Here is a 24,814-nt window from a genome sequence, read left to right on the forward strand (position 1 = left end):
TTAAGATCACTATCATTGTTGTGTTTAATTGTATGGTTGAAAAGGCATTTTAATATTACAGACACTGAATATTTGAGTACAGTGAAACAAAAATAAATTTGAATACAATAATTAAATGCATAATAATGTTAAGAGTAAAAGATAAATGGCATAGACCATAATTAATACTACACAATTATAGAACATTGCGATATTATTATGTAAAGAGTTATACTCACGTATATTTTTTTATATATGTCATGTGCAAAATGAACAATGTATGATATTTCATCACATGTTGCGTCACTAGCATGCGCCGAGTCACAAAAGGAGATTTGGGTAAATTGTACCTGAGAAGTCGGGAAAAGAATCATCACCCAGCATTTGAACGCATGCTGTTTTTTTTTTTAGGAGGTATAGGTTAAACCAGGCTCAGTGTTCACAAATTATGCGAATTTAAACGGAACAGTTTTACTGCGATGTGCTGCAGCCGTACCCATCGTTAGCAACAGACTCACACTGCAACCACTACTGCACTTTGTGGGCTTTACGTTGTTAGCAAGCACCCCGGCTAGCTAACGGTGGCTGGGAACAAATGAAACCGTATCTGGTGAAAGCTAATCCGGGGCCCGAGTCGAGCACTCACCTTCAGCAGTAAGTTAAAGTTAGTAGAAAGCACTGAAAGCTAACTTCGTCTCCCGGTGAAAACCCAACACCGGCTCCGGGCTGCAGGATTCTGGCTTCGGTAGGTAAGTTTGTTTACCTTACGACTCGGTTAGCTCCTTCCTTGCTAATGTGCCATTTAGTTTGAATTTACAGGAAAGTGACTGTGTCGAACCGGGTGTGTTGGTTGTAAACTATTCAATGTTAGCTATTGTGTATTATCTTTGCTAAGGCTTTCATTAAAAGTATATTTTGGAGGTATTTTGACCCACCTATCACCGCTGGTCTTTATTGTGGCAGAGCGTCAGGGGCTCATTGTTACAGCTCCAACATTAGCCTGTTGCTTTATCCCCTGGGCTTTAACATGCTAATATAAAGGCACAATGTTACAGTTTTTTTATCTACTCACGTTACCTTAATCTGTTTTTCTCTTTATCTGGAATTTTCGTATTTTTAGATGTAGGCCTACAACAATATCTGTGGTGTAAATTAACTAAGTACATTTATTTACAAAATTGTGGGGTACTTTACTTGGTTATTTCAATTTGTTGTACTTCTACCCAAATACAATTATTATAGCATAGGTTAATGTTGTACTTTTACTACACTACACATATGTAATACCTTTGTTTAGACTTTGCAGATTTGGATTAATGATGTGAAATAATAAACACTTAAATCGGATTTAAGTTACACCTGGAGTAAAATCCCCCCTGCACTGTATACAGTAATCTAATTAGCTGCACCTTTACCAGCGTTGAAAAAAGCATTTATGCATCGACATTATTATCGAAACATATAATCTGCATGATGAGTACTTTTACTTGAGAACCATTTTGATTGCAGGATTTTAGGTGCTTTCACAAAGGAGTAATTTTCCCAATACTTTTCCCTTCCGATAGTTCCTTGGATTTTGCGTTCACACCAAAAAGAGAACTTACTTCATGAGAACTTTTCCCCCCTTTTCAGTCCCTACTAGAGAGCAGGTACTTTCCTGGGGAGAAAACAGTTCCAATTTTCTGGCTGGGTAAATTGCAAACCACGCCCCATAAAACTCTGAAAAGTTTTGTGAAGCCGCCATTGTATTTGCTGGCATTAGCATTATTAGCATTATCATTAGCCCAGCGTACCAACGGAGAGAGACTAACTAAAAAAAACATGGGAACGGTGGAGTGATGAAGAGGGCTTCAGTAGAAGCTGCTGGAGACTTCCGGCCGGGGACTTCGGGTGGAAGTATACGCCGTGAAGTTGTTTGCGGCCTGCCTGTAAACCCAAAGCAGAAGAAGAAGTGACGTCAGCGGCTTCATTTGTGTAATCTTCCCTCAGGGACTTATTCCGGTGTGATCGCGATCTGCTCTTTATGGGGGAACTAAGTGCTGGGAACTAAGTACGGCAAAGTACTTGGTGTGAAAGCGGCTTTTGAGACTGGAGCCACACGAGAACGGTAACGCAAACAAACCGAATTCGATATCAAAAAAGTCTTCCGTCCACACGCAATAGGCACCAGAAACTTGTCCTTTCAGCCGAGACCGCTCGAAAGCGCTGGAGACGTTGTAGTACATATCCCGGGCCTGTAAGTGGCGCTGTACTTCTGCCACACAATACACCAAAAGCAGCGAAGAAGACTTCCCGGCATATTTGCCATGGTTGCCCTTCTGTTTATTTTTTTAATATGTTGATTAATGTACACTGTCCCTTGTTTTAAATAAATCAATTCAATTTAATTGCGTAGGACCCCCGTTTTGTGTCCCCACCACTTCTCAAACCAAAGTTACACCCTTGGATAGAGAACTGTAGCGGATACGACCGTTACCGTTCTCGTGTGGCTGCAGCCTTAGTTGTAACAGAGTATGCCTATACTTTACATATATTCTTCTACTTTTACTCAAATACAATATTAAAGTAATTTTTTCACCTCTTATTACTAGAAGGTTGGACTGCTCCCTCTTAGTTAATTTTCCAACTAATCGTTTGTTTTGGTCTAGTGCTTGATTCTTGTGGGAGAAACCCAGTTCTTCAGATTTGTTGATTTAATCAACAAAATCACAACAGTGTTATTTGACTACGAGTATGTTTTTATATTCCTTTTTTTAGCAAAATAATTGCTAAGATGTATATAGAGTGAGCAGTAATTTTGATTTCTGGAACTCATCAGGTTTTTTCTATTTTTGGAGAACATTTTTATTTTCTTTAATTAAAATAATATTGAAGGTAGGGTAGGTAAGAATGGAGAAACCACCTTGAGTGCGCTAGAATTTGAAAGTACACAACTGGAAAAAATCTGCCCCTTCCTTCAGACTTCCTCACAGAGCCCCTCCTCCAACACACACAAACGTGCACATGACCAATGAGGGCACGAGATAAGTTTGTGCACAGATGGAAGGCTGACAGGCATGTAGGCCATCCAGTTATTTTAGCCGGGCAGGCTCAGATGATTGGTCGTGCTTTTTACAGCGCCACGGCTTCCACAGATGAAATGTTTTGATGTATTTATTGTCAAAGCATTTAATGTATTAATTGCTATCGGGATGTTAAGCGCATTCCATGGAATATAACAACAAATATTTCTGAAGTGAATTACCTACCCCACCTTTAAAGAGCATCTTGCAGGTTTTTTTTTTTTTTCTACATTTATGCTTAAACTTGCTTGAAAATTACAATAAAAAAAAAAGTGAATGTAGGATTTGATATGTTTTACGAGACATAAGGGCAGGAATTCAGAGGGAAAGGAGCAGTTTTGAGCTCTGCTCTTAAAAACTGCTTTTTTTTAAGGTCATACGTCAAACGCGTCATATTACATCACAAAGGGTAAACATCTCCGCTCTCTGACCGCGGGTATAGTTAGTAGTTGCGTTGAGTTGAGCGGTTGTGTTTTAGTGAGCTGGTATTTTTCTGTAGTTTTACATTGTATTTCACCATTTGTAATCATGGTGCAGTATTGTGTTTGTGCAGGTTGCACAAATACCAGCCTGTCAGGACATCGAGTCCACAGTTTCCCTCACGGGAAAAGGACCGGAGCTAGCGTTCGTTCCTGGTTGCGTTGTGCATCCACCTCCCTGCAGCACATACTCTCCACAGCTTTATCAGGAAACCGTATTACATCCCTCTCTCCCCCCCCTTCGCTGCTCTCTCTCTCTCTCTCCCCTCCGGTACACGGCACCGTAAGACGTAGTGTGGAGTTGCATTAGGTAACGCTGTGGTGGCTGTACTGCTCCAGCCGTCTCCTTTGTGTTTGTTTGTTTCCCCCTGTCTGTGTTGTTTGTGTGTGCGTGGTGGCTGTCACTCCTGGCTCCCGGCTCAACCTCCACTCACCTGCTGCAATAAGCTGTGCACCCTCCCTGACTATACACCTGCTTTCCATCAAGCCATTTACAACGGCATATCAACGGAGGCTCCACAACCTTTCTCCGCCAGATCGTCAAGTATCAGCCGTATCTCGCGTCTCTCCTCCGGTACACAGCACTGTAGTGTGGAGTTGCATTAGGTAACGCGAGATACGGCTGATACTTGCGCATTAGTTTCTGTTATGGATCAGTATCAACAGTCCTGCCAGCAACGTTACTATATTATCAATGCTACTTTAGTTATAGCCTGATATGTGATAGCTAACTTTACAATGTTGTGATGTGACGTTAGCTAACATTCTGTAGCTAATGCCGGTCACTCACCAAGATAGCTGCCCAGTTCTCCATTGATTCTCCTCACACCACAGCTCAATTTCTCTCCGATGGCCGTTATTTCTTCTAATCCTTGGCTGCTCCTGGTCTGTTGAACGCCTAGCAGGCTCATAATTATAAGGTTGTGGTCCATCATATGCATTCGAATATTCATGTTCAACTTCTTCTGTGTCTTCTGTGTCGAAACTAGCATTGGGATCCATGTTTATTAATACGTTACACCGGCCGCTCCCCACCTTGTTTCCCCCATGTGACGTCACACGCGAGAGGTCACGTGCCGAGGCTTTTTTATGCGGAAGTGAAAATGTCTTACAAAAACGACGCCAGATGTCACTGAAGTGTATATTTCTGTATATTTTTTTGAAAATCTAGTGTATTCATCATTTTCCTACACATTTATTCACAGGTCTCTTTAACCTGGAAGTTGCTCTTTAAACAATAAGGAATCAAAAATAATGACGTCCCTTTGCATACATTAAAGATAAAATAAAATGGCAACATGGTGTTAGCCTGTTGGTTCAGATGTGGAAATACCTTTTTATTTGTACTTTTACCGTTTAATTGTTTTATTACAATCTACAATAATTGGTATCTCATAATATACTAGCAGAAGGCAAAAGTACATTTGTAATGGCTGGCAGCCCAGTTATACATCTTGCTATCAGAAATTCCAACAGGTTTTCTAAAAATGTTCAAAGTCGGCAGTGTGATTGTTTATTTTACATATTTGTGTAAGACTTTAAATTTGATTACATTTTTCTCAAAACAGGGGTCCTATCAGATGGAGGAGAAAACAGCTGCAGTGATCCTGTCGGCTGATTCAGAACATTCAGCTACCATGCCTTCTGTTGGACTGCTTTTGTGAACCTAGCAGCCATGGCTTCTCGTGAGGTAGCTAAGCTACCAAGTGACAGCAAGGATTTGGCTTCCGTCTCTGCAGAGATGCCCCGATGTGGCCCCGATGACATCATGGAAGAGCCTCAGCTGGACACTATGAATACTACGTTGAAATCTCAAAAATCTGGAAAATTTAGGAGAACTGCCCTGACATTTTTCGGCGTTCGTAAAAATATCTGTATTTTACCTAATTTCTTTGGAGGAAGGAGTAAAAATCTGAGCAAGTGGTCTTCTAAGAAAGCGATCAATAAAAGCAGAACACATGATGGGCTGAGTAATCTTAGTCAAGATGATAATCTGAGAAGTGGGTACAACTCAGCTGGCGATTTAGTGTACCACGACCCAAGAGGCTCTGCTGGAGAGCTCCACAGTAGTTGTCACAATGAATGTAGTCACCCGGGTGCTGACCAGAAATCACTCACCCGTCAGAAAAGGGGTTTCAGGAGTCTTTTTCAAAGTTTTAGATATCACAGAAACCACAGAAATGCTGGATCGGATAAACCTGAAATGATTGCTATGTCCTCTCCTCGCTGCAAAAAAGAGGTGCCTGTTGTCCAGGACAACACCAAGCAGTATGTCACTGAGTGCCTGGAGTCTGAACCTGATGTGCCTGATTTTGCAGATGTTTCATGTGACCTGTCCATTGGCCCTGAATGTGCTGATGCTGTTGAGATGTCTTCACAGAAGGGTGTGGAGCAAGACAGCCCCAAGTCCGAGCTTGGCGCTGAGACATGTGATAATGAAATGGAGGAAATGAGTTTGATGGCCGTAGTTTTCAGTGAATTAAAGGAAAGTTCACGAGGACACAGCGAGCCATGTCTGAAACTCGAGACGATGTCCGAGCCGTTGCTTAAGTCTGAAACACCTGCCGGCTCATCAGATCAGCTAAACATAATTTATGGAGACGTGGCATCATTAAAAAGCTTTGATTCTCTCACTGGCTGTGGGGACATTATCGCAGACCAAGAAGACGACAGCATCACAGAGAGCACCGTGTCTGGAGAGAGGAGCAGAAGTGGAGGAAAGCGGGCCTCTTGCTATCTTACATATCAGGGTGGCGGCGAAGAAATGGCCTCACCTGAAGATTTGGATGGAGAGTGTCTTCAGGATTTCTGGGGAAATACTGCGTCTGAAGAAATGTGCTATACTTGCAACCAAGATATCACGGATTTGACTGCTGACCTGACAAGTTCTCACGATATGGACTTACTGAACAGTAACAGTGCACAGCAAGCAAGTGGCATGGACGCTTCTTCCATGGCTGATGTGTTGACTCCTCAAAGCGAGCATCAGGAATCAGTACCAACTAGTGATGAGGGCTACTATGATTCAATTACCCCCGGGCCAGATGACAGACAGGAGAGCTCTGACAGACTGAGGGGAGAGAGATTACCCAGGGACAGTTACAGCGGTGATGCCCTTTATGAACTTTTTGCACCTGATGAGAGTCTCATCAGTCCACATTATGAAAACAATTCAAAGCTGCCTGGTTCAAAACAATATTTAAGTGAGCCGGTTGATGTGACAGCTTCTGCCTTTGTTCCAGACATGAACCGATTACAAATAAGTGGCCAACTCTATGAAGTTCACGGTTTTCCAGAAAGGCCGAGCCCATGCAGCAGATCCTCGGAGTCGGCACAAAAGGCGATGGGCCGGCAGGAAATCGGCAGAAACCAAAACTGTAATTTTAATTCAAAACCACAAACATCAGCCAATAAGAATAATACAGAGCCCAATGTGTTTGAGGACAAGGGAAATAGGTCTCCTGCTTCCAGTGAAAAAATAACAAAATCTGTAAACGCTGAGCTTGAGAAACGGCACAGCAGCGTTTCATTCGGCAGCACGTCCGACCCAGATTTTGAAACATTCTGTGAACCCAAAGAGCAGCATCTTGAGGAAAACAAGCCTGTGGCTTTGCCGTATAAAAACATCAGTTCTCAATCTGCGGTTGATATCAACGACTCAGATGATGGGCAAACTGTGTGTTTCTCTCAAGCACTTGTGGACTACACAAAGCACTCTCAGATGCTGAGTAACTTGCACAACGATGGGGACGATTTGGAGACAAACTCTGCCTTCACTTCAAATATGCAGGCCTTACCTACCATAGTCACATTTGATGTAGTGGATATGCACAATGAGGGTGAATATGACGAGCAGATCCACATGGAACTGGAGGAGGACATCTCATCGCCCTATCAGGATTTTGAGGAGAGCTACCTACAAAAAGATGCATTTGCCGAATGTGACTATCAAATGTTAGACATGTATGAACAGAACCTGATCAGTAACACATGGGCAATTGCTAGTCTCCCAAGGCACCTTGGCCTTACAAGAGTCAGTCAGTCCATGCCTAATGCATCGTCTCTGGACAGGAGAAGTAAGTCTCTGGACAGAGAGAGCCTTGACTTGAAGATGCCTGACACATACAGAGAGAACAGAGCTGCTATCGTTGCTTCTCCTCAAAGTGAAACAGACTCCTCAACATATTACAAGAGGAATGTACTTGTGTCTGCATCTGAGGTTATAGACAGAAGCAGCATTATGGCCTTATCTTGGCAAACTAGATCAGAAATGGCTTTAAGCCTTCCTCTCACAGACGGGGGATTCACTGAAAAAGTACAGAGTCTCAGTCAAACCCAAGTCAAACGCAAAATAATGTCGAGTTCATCCAGCAGCGAATCTCCCAGCAGTAAAACGCAACTTTGCTCTAAGGTGTCAGACAAAGTGTCCTGTGATTTGAATTCACAGAACAACAGGCAGCAGCACCTTCCGTCACAGGCAGACTCTTGTTTACCTCATAGCACCTTTCTTTATTCTGGAATGATGGATGGTGAATCAGACGATGTAGATGAGGATGTTTTTTGTAAAGCTGCCACTCATTTGCATTCCTACAATAAGTGTGGGAAAAGCAGACCAGTGGATGCAGCATCTCATACTGGGAGTCTTCTGAACACAGGGGGGCTTAATGATGATATGGCCATCCTCAGTGAAACAAGAACACCCAGGGATGTGGCTGGCAACAAACTCCCAGAGGCAACCTATAATTGACATTGGCATTGGGATCACATGTGTTTGTGCTATTAATGAGTGCTTTCATGTTAAATCCAAAAGATAAACTGTTGCTTAATTTTTTTACTTGCACAGTAGATTTATTTGACAGGACATGAATTGTAAATGTTCTGCCTGTGCCATCATGCTGCATTAAGTACATGGCTGTCTCATTGGGAAGTCAAAAGGGATTTCCTGCATTTGCACAGCAACAGTTGCTTGTACAGGCCACGTACATGTCTGTGTATTGAAAGTGACTAAGCAAGTAATTGTTTCTTTTTCATTAAGAATGCTCACAGATTCATCTCATTAAGCTATTGAATAGAATGTTCCCTATATGTAGCCTCAGTGTCTCAATAGTAATGCAACACTTTATGTTATTTAATGGTTATTATCCTGGTTTCTTTATCACAGCCCTGAAACACATGTATGCTTTAAGTGCCGGCTTATTGCTTTTTAACAGCCTCCAGTGAGCTTTATGTTGATTTGTCGATCCACAATAAGAAAACATGTCTCTTCTAAATACCTCTATGGGGGTATATATGAAATACATTTAGCTTTTTTTGGCTTAATCTTAAAACATCTCACAGCTAGTTCTTCCCCTCCAACCCAGAATGTGATAAGTACATATTGGAGATGTAAAGATGATCTGATACTTCATGAATCTTAACTTCAGCTTTTCCTTCTTTTACATACTCTAGATAGCTTTACAAGGCATATCTACTTCTCCTACTTCTATTCTAAATATCACATATAGTTACCCTGTGTATGAGAGTGCTTTACATTCCACTTTGAAGAAACGGCAATATATATATATATACAAAATGATAGGGGGAAACAAATCAAGGAAGAAAAATAAAACAAGTTTGACCTAATAGTCTCACATTTACTGTGTTACTGCGAAGCCCCTTTTGGCCTTACTGTGAATGCGGTTTTGTTTTCATTTTCAACACCAGAAGGGTAAAACTCACTGAACTGATGCACTCACTTATTGCATTACTATATGATTGTGGAATGAAGTTTGGATTCTCTTAGCATTATGAAATGTCAACAGAAAAACTTGTATTTTCATTTATAATTTTCTCGTGCATTTCAAATAATTTGTATTTATATTCTTCATTTGTACACTGTAACATTGTATTCTGAATGGTTATTACAAATTGGCAATTTTCCTTTTATTTGAGTTTTCTTTTGTTGTTTTGGGTTTCTTTAAAAAAAAAAAAAGTTACACCCATGTTACATTAGGGGATACCTCTTGAACTTCTGTTACTGTTTTGTCAGAATAGAACACTGCCTTATATTAAAATAAACATGACTAGACATATTTTCTTCCATTTGTGCATTTTATTTTACAGGGATATTGTTGAGCTGAAGTTTAAAGAAGATTGAAAACACCAATACAATGATCCGCTCCATCAGGCTCCTCTATTCAAACACAGTGAGGATTAGTCAGTAGAAGTAGTAGGGAGCAAGTCATTTAGTTAATTAGGACTGAGTTTGTTTAGCTATTGAGGGCTCAAATAAAAATTGAATTCATGTTTATTGTCTGATTTTGCTTATCTCATAAATATCCAGTTGTGAAAGAAGTGGTATTAAAATACTCCAGTACATTCAAAAAGTGGCTTGAGTAGGAGTACATTATTTTATCCAGCAAATGTACTTAAAGTATCAAAAGTTGAAGTACTTATGTGCAGTGGCTCTTTTTAAAGAATGATAATAGAACATCTGGTTTTATTGCTTATAAAAAGACGTAAGAGCAAGTACTACACTACTACATCATATTATATAAGCATATCAAGGGGGTTTATATGTGAAAAGTAGCTAGTTACTGTACATATATTGCAGTAAAATGTACAATGTGTCTCCAAAATGTAATACAGTAGAATCACATAAAACAGGAATAAAGTACAAATTACTAAAACGTATTGAATAAATGTGCTTAGTTCAATTTCCACCACCAAATGTTCTTAAAAGCCACAAAGAGAGGAGGGTTGGTGGAACGTCTCATAAACTTGCTGAAAGGCAGGTTATAATGTTCCGACCCCGGTGTCTTTTCACCGCTGAGGTTACTTGTTTCCTTCGTGTTATCTGGCAACCCAAACCAAACTGCGACAGCGCCAATGGCAGCAAAACATAACTGTTACAGGCGAGGAGGATGACAGCAACAAGGTGAGATGAGCTCCGTCTGATGTCAACGATAGTCGTGATAACTATAGATTGTGAAGGAAATAATGTGGCGTTGCTGTAGTTTTACCTCCGTTTTAAAATAGGAAATGGTTGTCAACTTTATCTCAAGTTACAGTAGTATTCTGGCAAAAAAATATAAGCACACGCTCAGTAGCTAAGGCTAACTAATGTTAGCAAGCAGCCTGTGGAGCCACTGAGTTGGCTGCTATTACTGTAGGTAGGCTAACTACTTAGCTTTGCTACCGTAAACTAAAAAGAGACCGGGTTGCATGATACAATTGGAATGTAGCGTTAGCTTGGAATATTAGCTATCTACGCTCTCTAACATTTGAACAAAGAAACCGAAATAGGCCGGTTAGTTTACGTAGCTAATGTGTTTCTTCTCCAGGTGGCAAAGTAACGGTACAATAGCATGCTAGCGTGTGCTAACCGTTACACTGGGCCCGAGGATGTCACTGTCACACCGGTTTTCTTAAATCACACTCAATCACATCGGTGACATCGTGTGCAGCTCCTATGTTATAACGTTATTTAAAAAGTATATTGTAAGTATATATATTTTACTGTCGTATTGTTTAACCTCCATTGCATCCCTCTGAACTCATGATGCTAACGATATAAGCACTTCAGTTTTTCAATTGACGTGTCCATAGTTAACGTTAGATGATATATGCAGTATCACAGTCCACCTAGGTTAATTCAGCACTTCAGGAGCGTCCGTGTGGTCACTGTCATTGTGATGTAGGGACCAATGCAGTGTTTAAATTTGGTTGCACGTTTTGGGTTTATTGCTGTAAAGTCAAGGCAACACTGGCTGAATAATGAGCATTTAGTTCAATCCTCAGTCTTCTTTTTGCATATTGTTATATTAACCCTTCTAAAGGGAAATGTTTCTTTTTGTTTAACCTTGAAATAATTCCAGCAACCCAAACATTATTTAATTACTTTTTTGAAACTTTAAATTCTAACAAATTATTGAGAGGTGAAACTTCAAATAAGTAAAAGCTCACACTATAGAGCATATTAAACATACCCCATTGTTTACGACTATCAATACACTTAAGAGAGTGCATATCGATCATTTTAAAGAAAAATTCGTTTTTGGAGTCTTATCCATCTTCTCTTAGTCATGCATTCATTAATTGATACGATATAATCAATGCTAATGTATTGTGCATCAATGTGTATATTGTATTTCTAGTGTGAGGCAATCTTTTTGATTTTCATTTTTTTTATTGGCCCGTTTGTGAACCTATTATAATACGAATTGTAATAATGCATTTGCCCGGTCTAAAATGAACTGGGTTTAATTTGACTTAAATGTTGCCTTCCTTAATCCAGCTTGACTTTAAGCAAGACTGTTTCATCACATTTCAGTAACAAGTGTACATATTTATGATTGATCCACGTAACATCTGCCTTTCTTTGTGAAGTGTTAGCTTGACACAATGTAAGAGATCATCTACCAAGTTCATATAGAGGATGTTGGAACTAACATGCCCTCCAAAAATGTGGTGTGTATAACAGACAGCATTTCGAACTCCCAATTTAGCAGTAGAGATGTCACTTGTCTACAGTGAGATGGGAGCATATTGCCATCGTCTGATCAATGTAAACAGCAAAACATGACTTCCCCTTGGTTGGAAATCAAGAATATTGTTTACGTGCGTTTGTGCTTTTCAGCTGAGAAGTTATTTCTAGTCCCAGATACATTTCACATGCCCTTAAGGCAGAACACACTGATTAGGTGTTGCAGTAGCCACGCGTTTTCACACTTTGTGCTATCACAGTAACACTCGCATGCCATTCTCTCATTGGTCTGTCTCATATAAAATAATGACTGGAACACTTTTGTCCATTGGTGTATGCATAGACTTAACATTTCGCTATTGAAGATATCTAACTAACCAAGTTATACATGCAACCAACACTGACCAAAATGCAGTTTATCCCTGCTCCATACTGGATACTATGTAGGGTCAGCAATGTAAAAGATGGCCTCAGGGACATGTTCTACTTGTTGCTATGAAACAGCAGCAGCACTGTGCATGTGCAGAGATAGTCTGGAGGCCTTGCTGAGTCTGAGTCTTTGAATCTGGAGGTGGACAGCAAAGGATTGGAAGAGGTCTGCTCCCTGTATTAATGTAAAATGTCTTACATTGTGGTGGTGTATGTGAGGTCCACAAAAGTTACTCAATATCCCTCTTTTTTCAGCTAGTTTAACATTTCAAGACCTCAGTTTGTTTTCCATCCTTTTCATACAAGTTGTGATCAGCAGTAGGATAGTGTGCACACATCACATGCAATAAAAGGTATGTATTTGTAGCCATAGATCAACCCTCAAAATATCTATTAACCTTCACAGTTTTCTATGAATATATTGTGTGCTAACTGATGAAGGCGTTGCCAGTGATATAGTATTGCTATGTAATGTTGTTTTTATTGTAGAATATGCTGCCTCAAGAGTTTTAGTGTAGAGTTGTAGTGTAGCTGCAAGTGTTCTGCATTTACTGACTGCCTAAAGAGAGATGATGAGCTGTGTTTGTGTTAGTCGTGACTGGTAAAAAAGGAGTTAGCTGATGACAAGGCTGTGTTGCTAAGCAACGCACATCATGGGCTGCGTCTCTTGAAGCTCGAAGCTTGCTGTATGTTACTCTCTGCAAGAATGGGGGAAAAGTCTAGTGTTTCTGCTCATAATACACTTCCGATTAAGATTATTTGATAACCAAATCTATATGTGAAAATGTTGCTGTTGACAGTGTTGGGTGTTAATATACTGCAGGCTGCAGTCCTACTCTTCTTTGTTCTCTGAGGAATTCTGTTCAATTGAGATTGTCTGTCAGAGGGCTGGAGGCGCAGGGATACACTGTTCAACCCACACTTAGTCTCAGGTTATGGTAACTCATGCACTTACCCCCTGTGTATCTGGCCTGAATGTTACTTGCAAGACCACATGCTTTAGGGCACATAAAGGCGAATGTTGTACTGCAGCACATTAGCACGTTTTCTGCAGGAAGACTGGGGGTTTCCATGGAAGTCAGGTGGAGACTGACTGAGCTATCTGTTGTATCTATATTTTCAATAATGCACCTACAAGCAGGACAAGATCAGTGAGTTCCCTTTTTTACATTTATTGTGAAAAAGTACCAGTACATTTCTGTAATAGGCTCACACTAATGCTATAGCCATTTCACTTTATTAAATTATAACATTTCTGTTCAGGGTTGTATGTAAAATGTGCACTACAACTAGAGCAGATGCTTTGCTAAATTCAGTTACAACTTAATGCATTAAGTACATAATAAGTAATACAATTTTTTTAATTCATAAAGAAAGTAAACTGAACAAAAGATTAAACTGGACGTTTGTGAACCACACGGATTAAAACAACAACCAGACAGAGAGGACCTACGTTTGAATGTATTAAGATCAGTCTTTTCCCCACACTGTTGTGTTTCTTTCGGTAACTTGTGTATTTGGGCAGATGACTAACATGTTCCATATGTCTGGCTATTTTTGTCACATGGCCCACATAGCAGTGTTTCCCATAAGTGGAGGGTGTCTTGGTCTACCACACTTTCAAGTGCTTTTTCATCACACTCAAAAATATTTGAATACAATCTGATGGGAATCGAGGCAAATTCAGATTTTGAATGAGTTAAAGTTGAACACATGTTACTAATTGAAACTTGTTGTATTTTTTTTTTGCTCTTTTTCAGGATTCGATAGTTTAATTTGGCCTGTCCACGTCAAGGAGAACGTGTTTCTTTCGCTTTACACAAAGAGCCTGTAGCGCTTAGGTCCAGCATTAAGTATGATTCCCTGGTTGCGGCGGAGGTGAGAAAACATGGGGTGGAAATCTGAGGTGTCAAGACGAACGTGATGACAGTATGGTTGATGGTGGAGAAGCTCAAAATGGAAAAACGCCCATGCAGGGAGGAGAACATTGACTCAAGCGAGGCCCAGCATGCCAGTGATGATTCCGAGGATGGAAGCAGCTCAGAAAGCGAATCCGAAGAGCAGCAACACCAGAGGGTCCAGGTGAGCAGGGGTAAGAAGAGAGAGCCCTTGGATGTTGCCAAACCCCATCGACAGCTCTGTCGCTCTCCATGCCTAGACCGGCCCAGTTTTTCCCAGAGTAGCACCGCGCAAGAGTGTCGTGAAGATGACTCCAGCGCGGGATCCGGGATCAAGCCCGCCAGTGAGAGAGAGTACCAGACTAAGATGGAATTCGCATTGAAGTTGGGCTATTCTGGAGAGCAGGTAGAGACAGTGCTCAACAAGCTGGGGTCTGCTGCACTTATCAACGACCTCCTTGCTGAGTTAGTAAGGCTTGGGAACAAAGTAGAACCTGAAATTCAACCTTGCAGCAGTACGGCCACATCAATATCCCGGCCCCCCTGTGTTAAAGAGACTGTCAGTCCAGAGGTGTCAATGGAAGGTGACTCCTCGTCGGACATCTTTGATAACCTCAGGCCCATCGTCATTGATGGCTCCAATGTGGCAATGAGGTAAACACTGACACAATCACATTTAGTAGGTCTTTTCTTCAAGCACATACGCTCTGAAACATTTGCCTCAATGAATGACCATTTCTCAATGTAAAAGTAGTCCTTATACCACACTGTTTTGTTTTCTAGCCATGGAAACAAGGAGGTGTTCTCTTGCCGTGGGATCCAACTTGCTGTTGAATGGTTCTTAGAGAAAGGACACAAAGATATCACTGTGTTTGTCCCCGCCTGGAGAAAGGAACAGTCAAGGCCAGATGCCCTCATCACAGGTATGAAGCTGTTTCTAAGGCAGTTGCTTTATTTAAGTTATTCTTAAATGTTGGAAACATAACCTTGTGGTGTGACCATAGTAAGAAAGGTAGTCTGGTACACTTCCCATCATTTTACATATTGAGGAAATTCCATAATATAACCTGCGTTACAATCAAGATACATTTGAAAAAAGCTTTTGGTTGTTTTCGATGGCGTTATCATGAACAACATTACAACATACTTGAAACTTTCTTCCAGATCAAGAAATATTACGCAAGCTGGAAAAAGAGAAGATCCTGGTTTTCACTCCATCTCGGAGAGTTCAAGGCAGGAGAGTGGTGTGCTATGATGATCGCTTCATAGTGAAGCTGTCTTATGATTCTGATGGAATTATTGTGTCAAACGACAATTACAGAGACCTGCAAAATGAGAAACCAGAGTGGAAGAAGTTCATAGAAGAGCGTCTCCTAATGTACTCATTTGTCAATGACAAGTAAGAAACCGTCATTCATTGAGTCATGTATCTTGAGATGTTCTTTCTTGACATACCCACCCCCCACTACCATACAAACATTCTTTATCTTTTAAAGTGAGTAGTACAAATTATAAACTTTACAAAGCAGCTGTGGGATAACATTTTCTAAATGACTATTTTGAATAGGTTCATGCCGCCTGATGATCCATTGGGAAGACATGGTCCAAGCTTAGAAAATTTCCTTCGCAAGCGTCCTGTTGTTCCAGAGCACAAAAAACAACCTTGCCCCTATGGTAAGCCCCTTAAATGTGTTTTTTTTTTTTTAAATCAATGTCTGAATGCTGTTGCTTTTTTGTCTGTTTACTTTTCTTGACATGATCTACTCTTTCTTTTTCTTTTAAGGGAAAAAGTGCACATATGGACATAAGTGCAAGTACTATCATCCGGAGCGTGTCAACCAGCCACAGCGGTCAGTCGCTGATGAACTGCGGGCTTTTGCCAAATTGTCTGCGGTGAAGACAATGAGTGAAGGGGCTTTAGTTAAATGTGGTACTGGTCCGGCAACTGTTAAGGGGGATAGCATCTCTGAGGTCAAACGGGTGGCACCCAAACGTCAGTCTGACCCCAGTATTCGCTCTGTGGCCTGTGAACCCCCAGAGGCACTGTCCGTTGCTAGGAAGTCTGAGGCAAATTCAGTGCCTTCCCTTGTGTCTGCTCTCAGCGTGCCCACCATGCAGCCTGTTAAGAGCCACGCAGCTGGGGCCTTGAACACGCGATCAGCCAGCAGCCCAGTGCCGGGTTCTTTGCAGTTTGCGCACAGTTCTCTAGAGCACATGTCCAGTGTACAATACCCTCCTATTTTAGTTACTAATAGTCATGGCGCCTCTATAACTTACAATGACCAGTTTCCAAAGTATGACTCAGTTAGCGACCATGGATATTATTCACTGCGCAGTGATTTTTCAACTATGAGCATGGGCAGCATGCATAACGTGGACAGTTTCTGTAGCATGGAGCACGAGCATGGCGTGTATCAGAGAAATCCCAGCCACTGCCCTGAGCCCTGCCTCAGCCATTCAAACAGTGACTCCTTCTCCTCTTACGGGGACATGTACCAGGGCTCTGTGGACAGTAGCTTAGAGGAGGGCATGAAGGGGCAGCAGCAGTCTCCCGCACCGGGTAGGATGCAAGCTTTCTCCCATGGGTTTCGTCATGAAGCGCTGACTAGAGTACAGAGTTATGGCCCTGAGGAACCCAAGCAGGGGCCCAGGAAGCTGCCTGGATCGCGTCTAGCACCACATATCCAGCACGTTGCGGTGGGAGCCAGGTCCAGCTGTCCTGGAGACTATCCCCTCACTCAGAATGTCCTCCCACCTCTGTCCTCGCAGCCCACAAGGTCTCTCGGTATGACCCGGATGGACAGCATATCGGACTCAAGGCTGTATGATAGCAACCCAATGAGACAGAGGCGACCTCCACTGTGCCGCGAGCAGCATGCGAGCTGGGACCCTCTGCCTTGCGGTAATGAGTCCTATGGATATCATTCATATCCTTTGAGTAACAGCCTGATGCCGTGTTGCGAGCGAGTGATGGTCCGCAGCATGCCAGACAAAATGGAACAAATCTGGAATTCGCCATGGGAGATGCCCTCTGCAGCTGAACACCAAGAGCGGTATGCCATCCCGGACCACCAGTATCAAACATATCGCAACCTTTGTAACATCTTTCCTGCTTATGTTGTCCACTCAGTCATGGAGAAAAACCCTCATTTGACAGATCCACAACAGCTTGCCGCCGTCATTGTCACAAAATTGAGGTCATGCCATTAAGCAGGTAATCGTATTAAACATTCAGAAGTGATGTTAAAAGGGAAATACAGTTTTGAAATGCAAAGATAGGCACTTGTTAAATGTTACTTCATGTGCAACATCTGCCCTCAGGAGTTTTCTTTTTCTTTTCAAATGTCTCGGGTGAGAAATTAGATTTTACATCACTAAAATGACTTGGAAGTAAATAGCATAGAGAAAGTTTGTTTGATAAGTTTATCTTGTATTGTAAAATGTTTCACATTTTGAAAACTTTTTATATGAAGTGGTGTGCAGTTGACGGTAACAACTTATTGAAATTTGGTTCATAACACATTCATACTACCTGAGCAGGAGCTGCATAACAGCTTTTTACCAGATCAACAATTAACTGATCCTTTGTTCAGCATCATTCATTCTAGAAATAACAGTTACATGTCTCTAAGATCAATTCTTGAAGTTTTGTCGTTGATTTCATATGTTAAATTCAAATAGTTCATGGAGCCCCAGTGTGTTCAGTATATAAAGTTATTGAAAAAAAAGGGAATCAATTGTTAAAAATAACCTGTTCAAAGGATTTAAGGGACAGTTAAAATTATTGCTTGTTTTCACAGTAAATGTTCGTTATGTAGTAGACATTATTTATAAATTGAATTCCCTTTTTAAGAAATTTGTTTCTATATCATAATGACATTCCCTTAATGACGCTTTATGTCCTGTAACTTTACATTTTCATAATGTCCATTTATATTTCAATTGCTGTGGTGTTCATGCCTTTTGACCTTTCGGCCAAACACATACCTCTTTGAAGCTAGCGAAATAACAACTGCTACCAGATTTAGCCAGTTAGCTTGTTAGCTAAAGCAGCAACAATTTCAAATCCATTCTGAATAAAATATCTACCAGCTGCTTTTAAATAACACTGAGTACACAGAAACTAACTCCTCCTTTTAATTATTTATCATAACAAAGCTTCACCTTCTACCCACCTAGCTGGCCAGGATTTTGCTTTGATTTTTACCCAGCAAGTAACAAGCCAGTGTTAATGCAGCAGCTAACGTTAGCCTGTTAATTCAGAGTTAGTTCAGCCCCTGTTCCAAAGAGACACAACTTTGTGAAGAGCATCTAGACTTAAAGTATTTCTCTCAGACTCAGCCTAGCTAGTTAGGTGAGTAGCATTGGAGCTACTAAAGAGCTAAAGAGATTTATTTACTGTGTATGTTTGCTGTTTTTACTTCAGCAGTCTAACATCTAGTCTAAAAGGTGATACATTTGGCATTGTTGTTGTGTGGCATCAGGTGCTAACTGGCTAAGTTTGTTAGCAGTTGTTGAGCTTGCTATCTTGAGATCTGTTGTGAAAAACGTCTGCATGTACTTACATGTCACTTTACTTGAAATACTAACTGGGTTAATATAAAAGGAATGTCATTCCACAGTGACTGACTTTAATATTTTGTCATTTGTTCTGATATTTTGGGTTAATTTACATATATCAAATAGTTTGTTGTATTCATACATTCTTTTATTAAATTAATATTAATTGGAATTGGGGTTCCATAATTATGATTGAAAGCTGGTTTACAGTTATGATTTCAACCTAACCTTTACCGTAATCTCATCATAACCAATGTAGGCAACTGGTTAATACTTAACCTTGTCCTTATGTCAATGTGAACAAGTGATGGCAACATATTAGAGATAGAAAGTAATAACTGAGAAACATCTCCTACATTTGCCTTATTACATCTCACATAAGAGGATGTCGACATGTGTACACAATGTAGCTTTTATGAAAATCTTGTTCAGGCCCTGCGAATGTGTTATGAAAGGCATCTAAAGTGTTCTGGTGCAGTGGAACTATAAATATCCTTGCTTAGGTCTGCCTCTGCTGTAAATAATTATTGTGACTTTTTTTGTGCATTTATTTTGAAGCTAAGTAAGAGGGAGGTAGTTGCATACCTCACAGCATGAACTATGACATTTAATGGCCTTATATCTGAATGACCTCACGCTTTAGTCATTGTCTGATTGGTTTCAATGAAAGTCTTAGTCTTTGAAACCTCCTATTTTCCAATGTAAAGCACTATCTCAGTATCTAAAGAGATATATTTTCTCAGCCTCACCTAACAAAGCTACTATTTTGGTAGAATTTGACAGTGCACACAGCAAGCCAAAAACTAGATTTGACTTGTATACATGTGCACATATATGTACATATTATCACACAAAAGCCATTATTTCAAAGTCATTTATAAGCTGCTAAATAATGCCAAAAAAATATAGAATTTATATAGTGTCAGTATTCTACATAACGTTACATTATTTTGGTTCACAGAATTGGTTGGATGAAGGTATAAACTAACATCTGTGTTTGGATAATTTCCTACTGTGTGCTGTATCTTTGAGATTTAATTGGATTCTACATCCAAGATTTTCCTATTTATATATTTGTCAAATTTGTTGTGCTTATTCTTTTCAATGTTAACATATTCAAAGTATCTTTGTTTCAAACAGTAGCTCTAATGGACTTCTTTAAGTTGTCGGTGGAGCAGTGTGTTTATATGCCGGAGCAGGTTAATTTAGTTTCAAATACTACTTTTACATGCACTTAAGCAGTCTGATGATTTCTGATGCATACTTAAGAAAAAATAAGCCTTTATCAATTTTAATAGTTAAGAGAAACCTGGTTAATCAAGCAAGATTACTGATGGGATTTGGCCATTATTACACTTTATAAAGAATTGTATTTTGTTTGTACTAATGTGCCCAGGAGAGGGAAAGCAATGGTAATTAGCACGATTAGGCAATATTGCTAATTGTGCACATGAATCATAGCATTTAGAGTGATTGTATCCAAAATCCAATCTATGACAAACACATTTATTTCCACATTCTCAATGTGAGTGGTTAAGTTTAATAATGTGCTTTGTCTGTTGTCCTTAATACTGTCGGTTGAAATGCTCCAATTGAAAACAAATATCAGTGGCAGTGTCATTGTTTTTTTTATAGAAAGACTATTGCAGTGCATCTAAATAAGTTCCCCAATGTTAATGCCTTAACGTGGTTTCTTAAGTGCATGTAAACATAGTGAAACTTTGAGAGATACTTTCACTGGGCTGTGGTGTGACTTACACAGGGACACGTCATAGAAATGTACTATTAGAAATGGAAAAATTGTTTACTATCGCATTTGAAATGTTTGCTTCAATGATTGAATCTTAACCTGGTTTCATGTTTGCCAGATAAAATGATAAGAATCTGGCAGATATAGTTAAATATTGGACTCATGTTGTTATATCGTGTAGAGTATGAAGTTTCGAGAATTGTATAAAAAATGCTAGAAAGCATGTTGAAGATAACGTTTATTGTATGGCTTTTTACGGGAGGCTCAAATGCTGCAACCCAGACGTACCGCACGCATACATGCAGCCAGTCTCCAAGGATCCTGGAAGGGTTCGGCTGTGCCTTGCACATTGCTCTCAGGATGCTTTCCACTTTCTAGTTTTCAGTCTTTCCCTGCCAAAATAATAGTGGTGACTGGCCTACTCTGATCCAGTACTGATATATTTTGTGAACGTTCTACATGTAACATGTAGAACCTTAAAAGCTAGTTATTTACAGTTCGAACGTAGAGATGGCATTGCAAAACTTTGTACTTGTTGTGTATATCCTTGTTGTGCACCTTGAGATGTAGAGAATTGGGCTAATAGGATGGCTTTACGTGATGCATATTTAGTCAGAAGAAGTAATGTTGGTGTCCGTAAGGGTGTCCATACAGCCAAAAAAAGGAACAGCAATGGGTGTTTGATTTGCCCATATTTTATTTCAAATACGTTGTTTGTCAGGAGTTTGTCTTGATGAAACTTTACATTTTATCCACGAGTGGGAGCCTAAGGATTCAAATTGTGGCTTTAGTCATTGGGTCAATCCGACCACTTTCATTCATTCACCATAAACCCCTCTGATGTTAATGATCTTTCCGTGTTTGTAACATGTAAAGCCAGCCCTATCGGTAAGATCGTGCTGTTACTCCATTTAAAGGGAAATGCCACTTAATTTCAGGATTCAGGGTATGATTCTGCAAGGCCTACTATTGGATGGCGTGACTGAACTTTACAAATGTACTGTTTTATTAGCTACATCATTAAAACAGAGGGAAGTGATGTTGAGCTCAAACACAAGATTGGCTCCCATTTGTATTCAATGGAGCAGCATCAGACTATGTTTCTATGACATCACAAACCTGTCCTTTTTGACTTAGGAAATATCTATGCTTACGAGGAAAAATTGTCTGATAATTTTGCAAAACTGAGTGGTATTACTCTTTAACAGGCCTAACTATGTAAGCCTGACTTTTTTTCATTGGTGGTGCTTAAAAAAAATCTTTATAATGTTTAGGTACAACTGTGGTTTATGAACAGATATAAAGAAGAAAAAAAAAACATTTGAATGTGTTTTGCCCAAATGAGTCTGGGCTTTGCTGACTTTGTTTTTTCATGAAAAGAGACGAGGCCACCTAAGGCCGGCTGTCTGTTCATGAGAAGGTGAAACAAACTGCCTAAATGTTTCTTCATGTGAAACAATCAGATTGCAAGGCTGCTGTCAAGGTTGTTTCTGGCATTTGGCTAAAAGTTTGCGTGCCGTCCCTTTCCCTCGAGATAGTTTAAGGCCATAGATTTTAAAAAACAAACATCAGTGGAAAACGACTGACGTACTAGTAGAATGCTGCCACTGGTGAAAGAAAGGACTCTTAAACAAATCGCAACGTGGCCGATTTAAAAACCTGATTTTTAATTTGGTATTGGATTACGTTTCATGTGATGGTGAAATTGTTTACTGGAAAAGTCCATTGCTCCAATGATGCTTTGATGTGTTTACGAATCAACATTACAGTCAGCGACTGCACAAATCTTACACAATGAAAACAGCCAGGGGTTAATTGAGTGATGTTCACTGACATCTACAGAAGTTTATGGCGTAGTAATTACTTTGTTGTGATTTAGTGCCCATGACAAGATGTCTAATGAATATGAACTTCGATACATTTTGTTGGATTGGCCTTTAAACCTGATTACTTTATGTTTTCATAAAGACCCAAACACATGATAGAATTTTAACTGCCGATTTTGTTCTCAAGCATGAGTGTTAATATTTTCTGGCACTGTGCCACATCGCCTGCACTTCTGTCATTAGATGAAATGGTCAGTGTGGGCATGATACGTATTGGAGGAATGTCAAATACAAAGCCAAGTGGCTGTTAAATGATTGGTTGCTTTAATATTAAAGGTTTAGATTACTAAAAAAATAGTTTAATATATTATAATTGCCAGTTATAATGCATTATATTGAGATCAGATATGATACACTACAAATTCATTTATTTGTTTACTGGGTCATAACAATTTGACACAACTTTAAGGTAAAAAAACAGAAGTTTGTAATTTATGAAGTATTATGTTACTTAACTTAAGTCATTTTAATGCTTTATCATTTTTGTTGAATAATGTCAAAAGGCATTATGAATATTGATGTCCCATAATAACTTTAATTAAACAATGCTATAGGCACATAATACCACATTACAAGTATGTTTATTTTTGCATTATAGACATGAGCTACATAGAAAGGGTTATATATTTTTTCTCTTTTTTTATTAGAAATATCTCAATGTTGTCCCTCTCCCTAACACACTTCTGTTTTCACTGGACAATAGACAATTTCCAATCCAAAATAAACTCTTTCAATGTACTTTAAAGACATTCAATGTGCCAGTCGAGTATTTCAATGCTTTGTTGAAAGGTCACCCTAAAGGCCAGAATGGTTTCCCCCACCCTCCCTTTGAAAGTGCCGCAAACAACTAAGCCAAAAATGTCTAGAATTGACTTTTGCTTGTTGATACAAATTGTATCTATACCTTGAATGTAACAAAATATGATATGTATAATATGAAAATAATTTTATTTAATAAAGGGGGGGAAAAAACTCAATGCCATAATGTTTGTGACACTGTGTGTCACTGGGAGTAGCCCATTGGTATGTACTAACTCTTACTGGGTACAGTAGTTGACTTACAGGGACATTGACGTGCCACATACCAGTGCACAGATGCCCTGTGTGTGGCAGTAAGCATCATGTCCTCACTGTACATAGTACACATAGTGTGTGTGTGTGTATATATATATATATATATATATATATATATATATATATACAGAAAGCGATCTGTAACAGTTACTTCAGTTGTTAATGAGATAATTTCTGTGTTGTAACCTGGTTAAGTGCATCTATTTCCTCTGAATTGACATGTACGCTGTACACTATATGAATGGTAATCTCAATATTTTTGAATATATTTTGCCTAATAAAACATGCCAACGTTATTTTTTGGGTGGCTTTGTCAAATATAGTTTCTTGTGATTCAACACAGGGGTTGTCATTCAATGAATTCTATATTTCAATGGACAACATATTTTTCAAACAATATTTAAATTGCCAAATTGAAATCTGTTTGCGTTAAAAGCATTTTTCAGAAATTGTCATATACTTAGCTCTGTCTGACAGTTGTCTTATTGACTAACTGAATATAGAAAAGGCAGAGGTGTGTTGAATTGTGATTTGGTTTACTATTGACTTAAATTATTTAACAATCGTAATTGCATATATTTGGTCGTCCAGTATGTTTGTTTGAAATGAACAGTAGTGAGAATTACACTAGTTCTAATTTCCTGATGTTGATGTAATATTAATTGGTCCCTTAATTGCTGAAATTAAGACCAAAGTGATTTTTGATGTTCACACTGGCAATTACTTAAACACACACACAAAAACAGTTGTGGTCAGATAATGTGGACGTCTTGTTCCACTACCATATATTTGAATTATTATCGTTGGTGTACAGACAAGAAGAGGTAAATATATTTGAACATGACTGTACATATACAGTATACAGCATAATACTCAGGTTCAGTCACAGAAACATTTGAAAACGTACTTGGCTGCTTTCTAATATTGAGAAATGCAGCAGTCACATGTCTCCTGTTCGAGTCGACCAATGTGTCTGTGATGTAAAAAAGGGAAATTGTAAGCAAGTTTTTTGTGTTGTGATGATCTGCAGTATTGTAATCCACTCTGAAGGATAGCATTGCTTTCATAGCTCAAAATATACAAAAATAGACTATTTGGGTCTGTAGGCTCAAACAAAATGTAAGTCTTAATGACAACATGTGTTTCTCTCCATAAATAAAGGAAAAAGTTGAATTCAAACTGTGTTTTATTGTTTTTAATGTGACAGAAAAGAGGCCGGTCAGGATAACAAAA

General features: G+C 39.5%; 2 protein-coding genes across 3 annotated transcripts; both read left to right on the forward strand.

The window, feature by feature from the left end:
- Positions 1-5: 5 nt before the first annotated feature.
- Positions 6-9,591, forward strand: amer1 (APC membrane recruitment protein 1). Of its 2 annotated transcripts, none has more exons than XM_079647577.1 (2): positions 6-728; positions 5,089-9,591. In XM_079647577.1, exon 2 carries the CDS (start codon positions 5,196-5,198, stop codon positions 8,265-8,267), a length of 3,072 nt encoding a protein of 1,023 aa, XP_079503703.1. In that variant the 5' UTR covers positions 6-728; positions 5,089-5,195; the 3' UTR covers positions 8,268-9,591. The 2 variants fall into 2 exon arrangements, with proteins under 2 accessions (XP_079503703.1, XP_079503704.1); XM_079647578.1 differs by having other exon boundaries at positions 6-724.
- Positions 9,592-10,304: 713 nt separating this feature from the next.
- zc3h12b (zinc finger CCCH-type containing 12B) lies at positions 10,305-24,760 on the forward strand. Its single transcript, XM_079647607.1, has 6 exons — positions 10,305-10,436; positions 14,174-14,965; positions 15,095-15,234; positions 15,476-15,710; positions 15,879-15,985; positions 16,095-24,760. Exons 2-6 carry the CDS (start codon positions 14,337-14,339, stop codon positions 17,519-17,521), a joined length of 2,538 nt encoding a protein of 845 aa, XP_079503733.1. The 5' UTR covers positions 10,305-10,436; positions 14,174-14,336; the 3' UTR covers positions 17,522-24,760.
- Positions 24,761-24,814: the final 54 nt, after the last annotated feature.

Source organism: Notothenia rossii (assembly GCF_949606895.1).
Source record: "Notothenia rossii genome assembly, chromosome: 9".
NCBI classification, from domain to species: domain Eukaryota; kingdom Metazoa; phylum Chordata; class Actinopteri; order Perciformes; family Nototheniidae; genus Notothenia; species Notothenia rossii.